This window comes from Mauremys reevesii, linkage group 23, assembly GCF_016161935.1.
Source record: "Mauremys reevesii isolate NIE-2019 linkage group 23, ASM1616193v1, whole genome shotgun sequence".
Classification (NCBI taxonomy): Eukaryota; Metazoa; Chordata; order Testudines; family Geoemydidae; genus Mauremys; species Mauremys reevesii.
This window is the reverse complement of record NC_052645.1, coordinates 16,923,652-16,939,883: the sequence shown is the minus strand read 5'-3', so window position 1 is coordinate 16,939,883 and position 16,232 is coordinate 16,923,652. Positions and strand designations below refer to the sequence as shown.

The 16,232-nt window shown below is 57.9% G+C and overlaps 1 protein-coding gene across 3 annotated transcripts in view; it reads left to right on the top strand.

The window, feature by feature from the left end:
* KIAA1522 (KIAA1522 ortholog) overlaps positions 1 to 13,743 on the top strand; it is a 50,804-nt gene extending 37,061 nt beyond the window's left edge. For all 3 annotated transcript variants that reach the window (XM_039511482.1, XM_039511483.1, XM_039511484.1), the window contains exons 2-7: positions 4,095 to 4,250; positions 4,897 to 4,952; positions 7,257 to 7,377; positions 8,531 to 8,647; positions 9,148 to 12,426; positions 13,138 to 13,743. In XM_039511482.1, the coding sequence (XP_039367416.1) occupies positions 4,095 to 4,250; positions 4,897 to 4,952; positions 7,257 to 7,377; positions 8,531 to 8,647; positions 9,148 to 12,425 (3,728 nt within the window). In that variant the 3' untranslated portion in view covers position 12,426; positions 13,138 to 13,743. The remainder of the gene's footprint in view (positions 1 to 4,094; positions 4,251 to 4,896; positions 4,953 to 7,256; positions 7,378 to 8,530; positions 8,648 to 9,147; positions 12,427 to 13,137) is intronic.
* Positions 13,744 to 16,232: the final 2,489 nt, after the last annotated feature.

Here is a 16,232-nt window from a genome sequence, read left to right as displayed (position 1 = left end):
CCCAGGGTAGACAGTGGGAAGCATGACCCCCCCCCCCCCCGAACTCATCCAGGGCAGGTTACTTAGATCCTGGAGCCCGGGGCAGCTAGAGAGAGCCAGCTGCTGATGCCTCAGTCCACTGAGCAGCTGTGTGCATGGAGGCTTTGAGATGAGACTCTAGCGTGCTACCACAGGGAAGGGGATGATTTCACTGGAATGGGGTAGGAAGTGTGGCCTAATAGATAAAGGAGGGGACTGGAAGTTAGGAGATCTGGGTTCTGCTCCCGGCTCGACTGGCTGGGTGACCGTGCGCCAGTCGCATCCTCCCTCTGTGCCTCAGTTTCCCCATTTTAAAAAACTAGGTAAATACTTCCCTGCCTCACAGGGGGATTGTGGGGATCAATTAATTCCTGTGTTTGAGGGGCTTTGAGACGCCTGGTTGGAGTGCTGTAAGGGGTGTAAATGCTGAGGTGGGAGGAGAATCTTCTGCTTTATTTACTTGTTTCGCTTCAGACTCCCACCCTCTCCCCTGCCACTTATCTCCTTTGCTGGTGACAAAGCTGCGTCCAATGTACAAACTCACTTTCCCTGGACAAAGATACTGGTAGACTGGTAGGGGTCTGCACCCCCAGCTTTGTCCTTCTCAGGCAAGTGAGGATGAAACCTCCCCAGCATGGGAAGCATTTGGGAAACCTGTGTCCACGGTATCGATTCGTTGCTAAGCTGAGAAAAGGCAGATGGGGGTGAGGTGTTCCAGGGCAGCCTGGGGTCGGCATGTAGAAGGCTTCAGTGCACTAGTAACTAGTGGGGTGAAGTAAGGCAATATCCTGGGTAAGAACCAGCCTGGACTCCTGGGTTCTTTTTCCAGCTCTGCCACTGATTGGCTGGGACACCTCATTCAGAGATGAATTGATTCCAAGGCCAGAAGGGACCATGAGATCATGTTGTCTGACCCCCTACGGAGCACAGGCCAGAGAACTTCCCCCAGGTCCCCCTGCTTTGGGCCCTGTAACCTGTGCTCGACCAGAGCATCTCTTCCAAAAAGGGAGTTTTGCTCTGAAGATGACATCGGGGCAAGTCCCTTCACCTCTCTGTGGCTTAGGATAATAACCCTCCCCTCCCTCTGATGGGGTCTGAGGGTGAAGTACGGTTCGAAGGTATAAGTGCTACCTGCCTGGAGAGAAGAGGTGCAAAGCTGAGGGAAAGCATGAGATCGTGGACAGAATGGGGAATGTGGCAGGAAGGCCTTGTGGAATGGGAAGGAGAGAGCCAGTGTGGAAGGTGTGTGGCTGGGGTGGGATCTGATCTCCAACCAGAGTTTGGTAGGTCCCAGTTATTGTCCTGGTCATCAACCCTTTCCCTCCTTCATCTCGTCTGGCTGTGAGAAGCCCGTGGAGAATACTCTGAAGCCAGTGCTTCCTCCTTCCTGCTGGTCTGTGGGCAGAAGAAATGAATGCAAATTTCTGGTGTGGATAAATAAAGCCTTGTCTATGCATGCAAGTGGTACTGCTGTAGCCATAGCGGGATAGTTACAGGAATACCAACCCCCTAGGGTGGATGCAGATCTACAGGTATAAAGGTGCTTTTACCGTGTACTGGTCCCTTCCTGTACGGGAATAGCTATACTGGTAAAATTGCCTCCACACTAGGGCTTGCATTGGTATAACTACTGATAGAAAATCACACCCCTAACTGACAGTCATACTGGCACAAAATCTGTGTAAATGCCCAGTGACTGGAGCAGGGGATTGGGACTCAAAGCCCCTGGGCTCTGTTTCTGGCTCTTCCACTGACTCACTGTGTGACTCTGGGCAAGTGATTTGTGCCTCAGTTTCCCCATCTGTGAAATGGGGATAATTATCTGGGACTAAATCCCACTGTAGCCAGTTAGTGACAACTCTGAATTCTGTGCTAAACCCTGCAGCTGCTCAGAACTTCACAGAGACCGTGGGGATAGAAAATTGGTCCTCCTGTTTCATTTCAAATCCACAGGCCCCTGCCACTTGAATGTAAGGAGATTCTCTCTTAGTTATTATCCACCTAGGGGCTATGACTCAGTTGAGCTATTCTGATTCCACCCTAGTGGAAGACAATGATGTTTATTACAATATATAGCAACTTCGTGGGGAAGAGAGGCAATTATGATGCTTAATTCATGTTTGTAATGTGCTTTGGGATTGATGAAAGGGGCTGTATAATAAGGACAACGTATTTGTCATGTATTGGCTGGAAGTTGCGCTATAAATAGCATGTCCGTACTATTATTAGGGATGTATTTAAGGGCCTGACTGTTTCTCAAGGTATTTTGATCACTAGGGCAGAAGTAAATCAGCCGGCAATTACCCTCTCGCTCTGAGATTGTGCCAAACAGCCCCCTTGTCCCATCCTGCAAGGCACTGGGCACCCTCTGCTCCCATTGGGTTAGGATTGGCTCCTTAGTCCCTGAGGTGAAGTTGGAGGCTTCGGGGCTCTGTGGAGGGCTCTCCCCCGGGCTGGTGCCTGTCCCTTTAAGCTGCCCTGAACTGCTGGCTCATTTGGTTTGTATGCAAGGTGCACAGATATTTCTGGTATCAGTCATGTGATACACCCTGGGGAGCTTTCACTTATTCAGTGCATTCTTTTTAAAGGCACAGGATCCACTTCCAAAAGAGCAGAGTCAGACCTGCAGCCTCCCGCTGCCAAAGCCAGAGGCTGGTGGGGAAGGTATTAGGTCACCTCTGCCAGCGCAGGGCTGTAAGAGGAGCTGACTGTGAAGGGTTCTGCTGCAATGGATACAGGAAATGCAAAAGCCCTGGACTCACCTAGCATCGCAGAGTTGGAAATGCCAGGCCATGGGGATACAGACTCCAGCAGAGGGGATACCAAGGGGAGGGTTCCTAGAGCAGAGACTGTGGCCAGGTCTACACTATAAACGTACATCAGTATAACTACGTCGCTCTCAGGGGTGTGAAAAATCCACCCCCCGAAGCACCGCACTTACACTAACCTAACCCCCGGTGTGGGCGATGGGAGGGCCTCTCCCGCCGGCATAGCTACTGCGCCATAGTAGTGTCTTCACTAAAATGCAACAGCGGCGCAGCAGCAGCTTTTTAAGTGTAGACCTGCCCTGAGCACTGACCTTCCCCAGCAGGGCCAGGCCCTCAGCTTTGCCCCCAGCTTCGTCAGGGAAAGCTAGTTAACCCCAGCCCTGTCCCCCAAGGGCGATGGAGATCCTCTTAATGCTTAGGAAGGACGGTCCAGTGACCAGGGCACCGAGCAGGCACTTGAGAGAGCTGCGGTCAGTTCCTGGCTCTGCCACAAGTTGCTGTATAATGCACTGACTCCACCCTGGGCTCAGCTCCTGTCTGTACAGGATGGGGTGGCCCCTCCCTACCTGCGGTCGGGCTGTGAGGGGCTCGATGGGCACTGGGTAGAGCCCTGGGGGTGAAGCAGGGGTCGTTGGCATCCCACTGGTGTGGCCGGGGGTATGTGTGAGCAGGACCAGGTGAGAGCGAGAGAGCCTAGGCCTCCAGTGAGTGCAGGGAACTCACACGTGCTGCTTCCCCAGAAGTCTCCCGGTGTCCCCCAATTTGCACACCTGCTTCTGTTCAGGCTCCCCCCGACTTTCTGTAATGCACTCGTCCCTCCCACCCCCGGAACACCTGCTATCTGTGCAAGCTGTTGATGGGAGCCACACAACCAAGGGGAATTTCCCACGGCTTTAGCGGGGCTGGAAGCCAGACGCCCAGAGCTGCCCGTCACTGTTCCTGAGCCTCATGCAGCCCAAACGATAACACCTCAGCCCCCTCCATACCCCAGCTGGGCCCAGTGCCCCCTCCCCCACGCACCAGGCACCAGGATTCCTGCAGGCCAGGTGGCTGCACTGCTCTGCTTCCATCTCGCTGACAGAGTCAGTCAGCCGGGAGCGAGGATAGGAACAAATATTTGTCCCTCGATGAAGCCACCACACCAGGAAGCTGTGAGTGTGAGGGCTGCTCAGCACTGGTGTGGGGGGGGAGCCTAGGCCGGGAGCTGCCTCTTGCTGTCTCCTCCCCGTCCCACTGGAGGGCGCCAGGAGCCCCCACGGCAGGGGCTGGGATGTAGGGGTGCTAGGCTGATTCCTTTTGCCTTCCCAGGCTCTGCCAAGGCTGAGAACAACAAGAGGCTGAATGTCCAGTACAAGGCGGGAGAGGAGCGGCCCGACAATGTCTTCTTCCCCAGCAGCCGTCCGCCGCACCTGGAAGAGCTGCACAACCAGGCTCAGGCAGGGCTCAAATCTCTGCAGCACCAAGGTACGCGCCGTCCCACGGGGCTGCTTGTCCACTGCAGGTACCCCGCTCTGCTCCTGCTTTCCCCTGAGCATGCATCCAGGGGAGAGGGTCTCCCAGGGGATGGGGCAGGCCTGCTGCTCCCTGGGGATACAAACAGGGCACGTGTCTTGGTGTGAGGCAAGAGTCAGAGGAGGCAGCACTGGTGCAGCCGGCATACTGAATGGGAGGAAAAGCCAGAGCAGGAGGGGGTTGCATAAATCTGACACTCCCCCTCCCCCCCACCCCCCCAAATCTAACACTCTCACACAGGCCCAGTATGTATGTTCCACCAGCCTGCAGCCATCCACGCTGCCCCTGCTCGTTGGTCACACAGGCAGGGGGCTGTGGATGGGCTGTTTTTGTGTCTGACCAGAAGTCCAGTCACTGTGGGGCTGGCAGAGAAGGTGGATGGTTGCGGCGGGGGGCGTAAGGGGGAGGGGGCATATTGATCTGCAGGACACACAGGCCAGCATCACCTGCTGTCCCCCGGCCCTGCTCTGGGCTGCTCCGTTCCTGCTCCCCCAGGCCATGGCCTCCAAGCACAGCGGTTCTGCCAGCCCGCAGTTTGATGGGACGACTCCTCTCTGACATTTTCCTTAGGGATTTTTTTCCATCTTTGCTCTTCCAGAAAAACAAAAACAGACCAGAAGCGGCTGGGACCATGGAGACAGCAACAGCATCCAGGTGAGTGACTGCCCTCACACCCCCTCTCCCCCGCCCATGGCTCTCTGGGCTAGGTGCTGGTTGGCATGCAGCGCACTCTGCTGATGCACGTGGCAGTCATTGCCCCTGCAGTGGGGCAGGTACAGCGTTGGGCGGTGAATGTTCCTGGCTGCTCCCGCGCCCCCATCATGGGGAAGGCCTGGGCATCCCCGAGACATTCTCGGGCACCTTTCTGCTCATGCTGGATCTAAAGGAACCGGGCAGTGAAGGAGCATCCTGGCAAGCAGCTTATCAGGGGCGATGGCCGGGAAAGGGAAACCCTGGGGGAACACGAGGAGCTGAGAGATGCAATCGGATGCTGTGACGCTAAGCAGCAGCAGGACGTAGGAGCTGATAGGGCCATGCAGTCCTTAGGTGGTTCTGCAACGGATCAGGGAGAAGGGAGCCCGGCGCTGCTGATTGTGCTGGGGAAAGGCAGGCCCTGCAAACAAGCAGCTGCATGGAGCTGGTGTCCTGGCACATGCTATTCCCTTCACTGCAGTTATTCCCTGAGCTTTACCTTGGCAGTAACGAGCGGTGGGGAGGGCCTGCCTGACTGTGACCCACTCGGCTCATGTCCACAGATCCTCCCCAGTCTCTAACAGCCGAGAAGTGCCCACCCCTTTAGCCAAAGCTTGGTTTTGGCCAGTCTCTGGACCTCTGACCCTCCTCCCGCCCCCACGCCCTTCTCTCCCCTAGAGCCTCACTGGGTGTATTTGCTCAAACAGCTGACTGTCCGGTTTTTTGCCTCTGTAACTCAGTACGGCAGACAGAGCCACTGGGGAAGGCAAACCCGAGACCTGAGACCTCTGTCCTACACAGTGCCTCATCTAGAGCCCTGTGGGGCAGGTTCTGAACTCCTCAGTATCAAATGTTAGAGGGAATTCAGAGAAGAGCAGCAACCATGATGCATAGGCTGGCGTGGTTCATCTAAACGGGCTGAGGCTAAGCAGAGGATACCCTCTAAGCCTTTGTCTTCAGCAGCGTAATGCTCGCTATGCCTTGTGAGACAGAGATGATCATCTCTGCTTCGCAAAATGGGGAAACTGAGGCAGAAGGCAGCTAAGCGACTTGGCCAAGGCCTTCCCAACAAGTCACTGGGGATGGAGCCCAGATCTCATGACTCCCAGTCCAGTGCTTGACCCACAAGACTATTCATGTTGGCTGCAGATATCCCAGCTCCAGACCATTGATTCGGTCGCCATATCATCAAGCAAGGAAAATGTAGGTTGGATGTCAGGACGTATTCCCCACTGATAGGGTCTGCTGGGCTTTCTCAAGGGAATATGGGGGAGCCCCAGAGCTGGCAACGTTGAAAATTAGACTGGACAGAGCTCTAGCAAAGGAGCAGTGCAGTGCTGGGCCCTGAGCTAGCAGCATTAATGCCTGTGAGAGTGTAGACGGGGGAGGGAGGAGGCACAGAGGAGAGATGGGGAAGATGGACAGGGTGCTGGTTTTCAGAGAGAGGCAGCAGAAATAAACTGCAGGGTGTTGCTGGCAAACGCAGCTGCCCATTTGCCAGCTGGGATTTTGTGCTGCTGTTTCACCCAGGGAGGGGGCTCGAAGGTCCTGCTGAGCAAATTGCAGCCCCACCACTGTGCGATTGTTTGCATCCCTCCCAGTGCCCTTCCTAATCATCTACAGGCCGCTCCCTCGTTCCCATCTGGCATGTTCGAGCGGCACTCCCCTCCCTTGGGAGAATGAGACGAAATCCTGGAAGCTCAGGGCGTGTGTAGACACATGCAGCGGTGCCGAGGGCTGCGTGGAACTCTCATCCTGGTTCACACCAGGGTTATGCTGCGTTTGGCTGCACTTGCTTGGGAGCCAGGTTAAATTCAGCTGCAATCAGTACATCCCCAGTCAGACAACTGCAGCTGGCCACTCGCTGCTAAGGGCTCATTTTCACTGGTACGTGAAGTAGGCAGCGCCATCTGGTGCCAGGTCAGGTCACTGCTGGGCAGTCATTCCCTCTGGCTGGGTCTCCTCTGTCAAGGGGGCCCAGGGGCTGGCCGAACACACCTTAGGACAGGGGGCTTTCCTGCCTGCACTCTCTGGTCCCGTCTCCTAGTTGAGGGGGTTCTGCCTGCATGCAGATGGGGCTGACTCATAGCACTGGGCCTCCGAGAAGTTTTGTGTCTTCAAAGTGCGGAGCTGCTGAGTCGCTTTGTGGCTGAGAAGGGACCCTGTTGGGGGACTCTGATGCTGGGGAGCGGCTTGCAGAAGGAGGGACTCATCTGTTTCTATAAGGCTCGGGACTTATTTGAACCCGTTCTCCACCCCATGCAGTCTTCCCACACCTCTGCGGAGGACGATGAGATTTCCTTCCGAAGCAGGACCCAGTCGTGCACAACAGAGAATGCCTCCGAGGACGCCCTCTCCATCCGCTCAGAGATGATCCAGAGGAAAGGTACCAGCCGCGGGCGAGATGGGAGTTTTGGGGAGGGTGAGCCATCTGGATGGTGTGATAATCCAGCCGAGCCGCGTGAGCTGGGGTTTGGGTGGCCTGAGGACTGCTGGGTGATTCCACAAGGGACATCAAGCCTGTCCTTTGGGCCAGAGCTTGCAGCTGAGATGTGGGGGGAGGGACTGTTGCAGGGTTAGGGCAGGACCGCTGGCAGGGAGGGGTAAGTACTCTTCCAAGCTCTGCCCGGGGCAGCTGCCGCTCGGAATAGATTGTGCAGATGTTCAGTGTACGCTCACGCAGCTGTCAGGGCTCCACTGGTCGTCCTGAGCCTGGCTCCCCTGCACTGGGGCTGGATTGTGCTCTAGGGCAGTGGCAGGGAGAACTGCTGGCGGAGTGACACCAGAACGGTGGGCGAGGCAGTGGGAGATCATTTCCCTGGTAGCTTTGTCAAGGTTTACCAGGACCCGGTTTCCACGCAGGCATTCCGTTGTTAGCCCCAACGGCTACTTGCTGTTGATTACATCCAAAGTATCAGTATAAGCGTATACGGCCTTATATTCGATACTCAGCTACAGTCCAGTTGTAAGCACTGGCCAAAAGCTGGTTCAGACCTGGGAGATGCCCTCCCATCATGGCATGGCTCCAGAGGGGCAAGGGGAGCTCAGACAAAGCAGCCCTAGAATATGGGACATTTTGTGCTCTATAACAAACAAGCGAGGGCATTGCTGGTTATTGGACCTTCGCAAAACTCAGCTGAGAGCTGCACTCTGCTTTCTCCAAGGTTTCCTTATCTCACTTTGCCATGTTTTCCCCTAGCTACTGGACTAAGCATTTTCTACCAATTACTCACTGCACCTGGTGCCCAATTACCCATGTTTTCTTTATCCCAACCCTTAAATAAGATAACTGGTATTTCCAGGGTCGCTACAAGTTTACCACAAACAGTTCCCCTTTCTCATGGTCTCTATCTTTTTGGTCACAGACCTGGGGCCTCTCATTCATGGTAAAATCCAACTTCAATTTAAAACCATTGTTTACGTAGGTCTGATGTGGGCCTCTGTTCCTACAGAGGTGCATACCCTGGGCAGGGCAACGTCCCAGCGGCTGGGCCCCGCTTGCCAGCCTGGGACTTTATTTCATCGTAACTGCATTTCAGGTTCCACCTTCCGGCCTCACGACTCCTTCCCCAAATCCTCGGAGAAGGCAGGGAAGAGGAGGAAGGAGAGGAGGACGACGGTGCTGGGCATCCCCCAGCATGTCCAGAAGGAGCTGGGTAAGGAGGGCGGATGGGCCTTGCTGGAGGGAGGGCTCGGGGACAGCGGCCGCGCCGTGTGCACGAGTGAGCCAGAGTTCTCTCCCTGCTGAGACTTCGGCTCTGGGCTCAGGCTAGGAGCTGGCTTGTTCCTGGAGGTCCCTGTGCCACCCCTTTAGCAGCGGAGTATCCAAGGGGCCGCGGGGAGGAGTCAGAGCGTAAGACAGAAGGGACCACCAGAGCCCCATCCTGCCACACAGGAGGTCATCACCCCATCCAGCCACTTCGCACCCGGACAGCCAGACTCAGACCATGGTATTACAGCCTCAGGAGTCTGAGCTACTGGTGTCACAGGGAGAGAACAGGCAGGACTGAGCTGCACCGAGGCCCCGGCCGTGGCCAGCGTTGATTTAATTGAGTCCTGCTGGCCCATAGTAACCCCTGTATGCAATCAGCGAGGGCTGCCTGCCCGCTGGGTTCAGTTTATAATGATACTGGGTTTTGCTCCTATCCACCCTCAGGTCTGAGAAACAGTCACGAGCTGAGGAAACGCCCTGGCAGCGTTTCCCCCCGAGATGGCCCCATACAGGCTGGGAGCCCCCACAGCCTGGGATCACCCCTCTTGGTGAATGGCGGCGAGGCAGACGGTGGCATGATCCACATCCCCACCATCAATGGAAACCTGCAGCCCCCGCCGGCCCCCAAGGGCGGCGCCCGTGTATCCCTGCAAGCCCTGGAGGAGGCAGAGTCAGACGCAGCCATCCAGAGGCACATCAACTGTGTCTACTACGACGACACGCTGCTGGGGAGGAGGACGGCAGCCAAGCTGACTCCCTTACTGAGGCCGAAGTCACTGGCTGTGCCGGGAATGACCACCAACCCCAGCCCTCCCCCGGAGCTGCTGGGCCCTGTTATGTCCATTTCCCCCCAGGCCACCTACATGTCCAAGATCATTCCCAACGCCGTCCTGCCCCCCATGGTGGACGTCATCGCGCTGAGCAGGAGCAGCGTGCGGACGTTGAGCCGCTGCAGCCTGGTTTCCTCCAGCCCGGCCTCAGTCCGCTCCCTCACCCGCTTCTCGGAGCCCAGCGCCCGCAGCCGGGAGCACTCCTCCTCCAGCGACAACTGGAGCCACTCCCAGTCCACGGAGACCATCGTGTCCGACAGCTCCACCATCTCCTCACACGGCGGCTCCAACAGCAGGAAGGGGGAGGCCGGGCCACCCAGCGAGGCGGATACAGCAGGCCGGTCCGACACGGACCAGCTCAGTGTCTACAGCGCCGCGAGCTGCACCAACTCCTGTGGCCAGGCCAGGCCTGTCTACACGGCCCACGGCCTGCTGGCGGTGGGGCCGGGGGGCAGCAGCGGCAGGGCCTCGCCTGCCTACAGCACCAGCAGCATGGCGGACGGCTCGGACACCGTGAGCGTGAGGAGCGACCGCTCTTCCACCCGCAGCGTATCCCTCAGGAAGATGAAGAAGCCGCCGGCGCCCCCTAGGAGGACCCACTCCCTACACCAAAAGGCGCAGCAGCACCAGCAGGCAATGGGCGAGGGGGGGCAGAAGGTGCTGGGCCTGCCCCCCAAGCCCGATCCCAGACCCCAGCGTGAGCCGTGGACACCGCGCCTGGAGAGCCAGAGCCCCCTGGGCGAGGACGAGGTGTTCTCGCCCTGCTCGCTGAGCGAGACCAGCAGCATCCGCTCCGACAGCCTGGCCTACTCGGCCGACGCCAGCTCCCCCGACGTGTCCCGGTGCAGCCCGGTGCCGGGGGAGAAGCTCCGGAGGGAGGTGGAGGGGGTGGCCGTCATCCTCAGGGAGCAGCAGGCCACCCCCAGGCAGAGCTCCCCCGAGGGATTCAAGCGCACCATGTCGCCCTCCAGTGGCTACTCGAGTCAGAGTGGCACCCCCACCCTCCCCACCAAAGGGCTTGGCCCTCACGCCTCGTCTCCAGGAAAGAGGAGGCCCCAGCCAAAGAAACCGGAGAGGGTCTGCTCGCTGCAGTCCCCTGCGCTGTCCATCTCCTCCTCACTGACATCCTTGTCCTCCTCCACCTCTGACCCAGCCCCTGCAGAGACCGTGGCACCCCCAGCTGGCCCAGCCCTGTCCTGGCAGAGTAGAATGGACAGGTTTATTATTCCTCCTCACCCCAAGGTCCCGGCCCCGATCTCCCCCCCGCCCACCAAGCCTCGGCCCGCAGCGCCTTCTGCCAGCCCCACTGTCTCCTCCCCTGCCCCAAGCACGGCCAGCCAGGAGCCCTCGGCGCTTCCGAAGCCCAGCAGCAGGTCACCCCCTCCATCTCCTCCACCTCCCTACCATCCTCCTCCACCACCAGTGAAAAAGGCTGAGACAAGTCCAGAGGCCCCCCACTCAGAGACTATTCAGGAGGTGCCTCAGGACCCTTCGTGGCCCCCACCTCCGCCCCCAGCACTGGAGGAACAGGATCTGTCCATGGCGGACTTCCCTCCTCCAGATGAGGCCGGCTTCTCCACCATGCCGGAGCCGCTCCCTGTCACCGGAACCGCAGGGTCTTCCTCCGTTGCAGCCCAGCCAGAGCCTGCGGGCTCAGAGCAGCCAGCCAGCACCAAAGCAGCACCCAGAGGGGATGGTCCAGGGGCAGCCTCGCTCGCATTCTCCGCCAAAGTCTCCTCAAGGACTCAGCAGCAACAGGCCCCCTTGGCTGGTTCAGCACTGCCAGCTCCCGCTGCGGAGTTGCCCATGTCCACCGCCATGTCCCCATCAGCCGGAGCAGCGCCTGACTTGCAGCCTGGCCAGGCCAATCCTGCGGTGCCTGCAGCCCCACCTCCCGCACCTGCGGCTCCAGCCTCGCCCACAGCTCTCCAGCTTCAAGCAAGCCTTAAGAAGACAACGAATGGCTCCCGGTTGGATCCTAAGAAGGAGCCTGTCTCTCGCAGTAAGAGCAACCCCACGCCAAAGGAGGACGCTAACCTCCCCATCGTCACTCCCTCCCTGCTGCAGATGGTGCGCCTGCGCTCGGTCAATGTGGATGGGCATGCGCCGGCCGGCCCGGGCAAGCAGACACCTGGCCAGAACGGACAGGGCGCCGATGGCGTAGGGAAGCAGCCCCAGCAGGTCCCCCAGAAACCCATCCGCAAGTCCCTGTCCCTGCGGCAGTCCCCTTCTTCCAAAGACACCGTGCCTTTGAACCAGCTGCAAAACGCTGTACGGCTGAAGACTTCCACCTTGTCCTCCAGAGACGCCCCAACCTCCAGACTGGCGGACCGGACCAACGGCAACAAGCTGACTCTCCCAGGCCACGCAGCCTCTAGCTCGGAGCCTACCGCGGGGGATGCCAAGGACGGCCAGGTGTCCCCCATCCACAAATCACCTGCCTCCACCGCCAGCTTCATCTTCGCCAAGAGCTCCAAGAAGCTGGTCATAGAGACCCCATCTTCCCCAGAGGCCCAGGCCGACCTGAAGAGGAACTTGGTAGCTGAGCTGATGAATTTCGCCGGGCAGCGCTCCACAATCCCAGCAATGACCCAGCAAGGCCAGGTGCCCCCTGGTAAGCCACAAGCACAGAGGAAGTCCAGCAAGATCCCACCTCCCATAGCCAGGAAGCCTTCGCTTGGCATGGGGCCGCCTCAGTCACCTGTGAGCCCAAAGCCGCAGGGGGAGGAAGTGCTGAACTGTTCCCTACCAGACAGTAAAGCAAAGGCTCCCTCGGCAGAAGAGAACAGGACTAAGAGCGAACTGTCCGTGAACGCGACCCCCCGAGCCGACAGCAGCGGAGCCGGGCACCTGGCAGGCCCAGAGACACCATCGCAGAATCCCCCTGTATAAGGTACAGAGGGATTGGCGGGGGGTAGTTCCCGATAGAAAACGCAGGGTGTAACAGGGTACCGTAGGTGCCAGGCAGCTTCTCATCTCTGCCAGTGCACCCCACTCCTGACCTGCAGCCCCCACGCCTCCCACTGTAGCTCTCCTCTGGCATAACTCTTCTGCTGCCCTGCACTCCTCCTGTCTCTCTACCGGCGGGAACAGGGCTAGAAAACAGACAGAGGATGATGACAGAACCCTCTAGAGAACAGCTTAGTGCTAGGCAGGGATGGTGGGGAGAATTGTGACTCTGACCTATCTCCTAATGCCTGAATCAAAGGGAGACGAGGAACAAACGTAGCCCTGTTAGGATCCCCACTAGCACTGGCTGTTTGATAACATCAGTCAGTCCAGAAACAGGCTGATGTGCTGGGAGGTAACTCCACCTCTTGGGGCATTAAACTGTGGTCGAGGGGTTTGCACAAGCCCAGGCTGTATCAGTTCAGGCTCTACAGCTTTAGAAACCAGCAGTGAGTGTCAGGTGATGGCTGACACCAAGATCAAACCTGGGGCTTCCAGAGCTAGCAGCATGGGCTAGAGCCCCCAGCTCTGGAACAGGCACATACGTTCCGTGGCTCAGCCAGAGGGGAGCCTGTGACGCTCGCTGCCCAGGGGTCAGCCGGTCCCGGGCTGGGCTCAGGATAACCTAACGGGAATCGCTCTCCTTTTCCTGCAGACAAACGGGAAGAGACACCTGAAGGATGACGCTGCTGTGCTTGTGCCCCGACCTACAGGAATACAAATCTCTCTCTCAGGGACCTGAGCAGGTGAAAGGATGAGCGTGGAGCTGGCACGACTGACTGAGTAAAAGGAAGCAAACAGCCTTAGCCTCTGATGGCCTTGATGATATTTATGCAAAAACTGGTGTTGGTTTCACTTTCTTCAATAATACAGCTTTATTTTGCATTTAAAAAACAAAAACAAAAAAAAAATCCCTAAGCCCTGTCCTGGTGTCTAGCGCCTCGCCCGTCACTTGTTGGATTTGCCGGTTTTGTTTGTGCAGGAGGGAAGGCTGCAGAGAAGCCGCTGCGAGGAATGTGGGGTGGTGTGTTTATAAGACCACACTGGATCACCTGAAGCACGGCCTCTTGGCCAGGACGGGGGGCAGCATGGGCGGGGAGTTGGCCTGGCTGTGGGCTTGTTTTTCCACGCGCGGAGGATCAGCTCTATTCTGTGCACCTGAGACGGCACGAAATCAAAGCACTTCTTAAAAAGAAGCTGAAGGCACATCCTGAATGCTACAGACCTGATGGCTGACGCATGGCTGGCTGGCCAAGGAGTTCTCCTGAAGGCTACAGACCTGATGGCTGACGCATGGCTGGCTGGCCAAGGAGTTCCTCTGCCGGCTTTGCTGCATGGGATCATCCTGAAGGCTACAGACCTGATGGCTGACGCATGGCTGGCTGGCCAAGGAGTTCCTCTGCCGGCTTTGCTGCATGGGACCTTCTCTGATGTTCCAGGACAGGCAGTGTAGTGCTAGCTATGCCCCCGACTGGCTTTGGAAAGGCACAGCACCAGGCCTGAGGCACATGGAGGCTGGCAGCAGCTTGGCCTAGGTGTGCTGGGTGCCCACCCCAGGCTCAAGGACCACTTCAGTGACAATGTGCAGGGGGGTGTGTCTGTGCTGAATAGGCCCTGGCTGAGGGGGGAGGGGAAATGGGGCCCAGAGCTGTTACAGCAGACGAGCCCAGCTCCCTCCTGCCTCAGGCTGCCTGCTGTCCCATCTCTCTCTAGGGCTGTTACAGGACAGTGGGCAGGCAGGGCCAGGGTGCCAGAGGGGAGGCACCATGTGAGCCAGGCCGCCAGGGCTCCCCACCGCTACTGCTCGGGCAGGGGAGATGCTCTCATTCCCTGGGGCCAGTGGTAGTGCGTCAACACCACAAGGAGCCTCCCCCCGCCCCCATGCAGCTGGGCGGGGGAAGCTACCCGAAGGCAGGACTTGGACCCTAGTGTGTGATGGGGGGCCCGGCCTGACTGGCTCTACTGGCAGGGCCGTCCCTGGGTGGTGCTGGGCTCTGAGAACGGGGGAAGGGGCAGGCCAGCAAGGGCTCCTTGAGAAGTTCTCTTTGGGGGCAGGGAGAAGCAGGGCTTAGGAGGGTCCCTCTGCCAGTCCTGAGGGTGCTGAACAAATCAGTTCTCACGCTGCTTCACGTTACACGCTGCGGAGGCCCAAGCTACAGTGTTAGTGGCTGAGGAGCTGGAAAGGGATTTATAGCCACCTGGCAGCCGAGCAAGCGGTTAATCGGGCGGGCAGGCAGCCTGCAGTGCCCCTGCCTCAGGGCCCAGCAAAGCTGCTATTAGCCACAAGTGGCCCCTGAGGTGAGCGTTCAGCCCCTTTTTCTTTGGGCTGGTTGAAAGCACAAGCCCCAGGCTGCTGCCCTGTGAGGCCGGGGAGGAATCAGTCACTGCGTGTGCTAACCAGCCAGGACCTGTCTGGGACAGGAGGAAGGGCTTCCCCCACACAGGGCCAGCCTTCTGGATCCCAGGGAGGAGAATCTGGACTCTGAGGCCAGGCCTTAGGGGCCTCTCCAAGCTCCATAACCTCCACCCTGAGAGATTCCACTCCCCTCATGCTCTGTAATGTCAGAGCTGTGCTCTCATCCCAGCCAGGCCCTGTGTGTTCATGGACAGCCCTGGGGAGGGAGGAGAGGTGAGCAGCTTTTCAGATGCCCTGTAGCAGGGAGTGACACTGGATGCAGCATTAAAGGAGACCAAAAGCCTGAGTTTTACATTCATCCCTGGTCCCTAGAGCCAGGCACCTTGATTTCTATTTCTTTAAATGTGGGGTCATGCTTTGATTTCCTTGATTGTAAAAACCATCTGCCTTGAGAAGATGCAGAGTAACCGTTACAAGCTCTGTGTGTCTTTGGTTAAAGATGATGATTGAAAGTGGCTGTCTCCTTTGCTTCTTGGCTAACAGCTGGGGGTTTCCCTCCTCGAGGATGGCTGGAGTGACAACAGTGAGACCCTCTATTTACACAACTCCCCCCTCAAAGCCTGGAACAGATGAGTCACCCAGACAGACACACAAGCTGTTTAGTTTTTCACCCTAACAAGGGAGAAGTGCCAGAACCTCGCTGGAGTCCACTAGGGCCTCAGCTATTGCTTTGACATGGGAGGAGCCCAGATACCCCACTGCAGGGTGGCAGTGTAAAACCCAGAGAGAGAGCAGAGGGATGTTTAACCTCACCTGAAGCAGGGATCAACCAGCTGGCAGGAGACAACTGCCTTGCCTCTCCCAGCTGTCCAAGGGGTTAACCCCCTCACCGCTGAAACCTGTTCACCGAGGGACAAATTGCCCAATCCATGCTCATCCTGGAGGTGTTGCAGCCATTCACTGGGCTACCCCTTCTGCTCTGCACTGGATAAGGGACCTTAAGATCCAACTGTAGTCATGCCACTGCTTTCACAGTTCCCCTATCACCATGTGAAAGTAGGAGCAGCCTCTACTGCTGATAAAGGCTCTAGCATCTCCACAGGCAACCAAATCCACTCAGGGCTCAGTAACAGGCACTAGGCCTGAAAGGTGGTACCAGGGGAGGGGAGCCTGGGGAAAGTCAGTGAGTGCTACAGGACAGATGTCCACAGCACTAAGAAACCAGCACAGCTGGCAACATCTGCCTTTCAGCTGCAACTGGGCTATGGCTCAGCAGAGGGAAAGAAGTGGCTAGAACTCCCCTCCTGCTCCTAGAGGCAGGCCCCTGCCTGTGCCAGACCTTTCAGGGGGGAGGACTCAGAGCTCCTGGGCTGGCACATTCACCCAGCTCTACA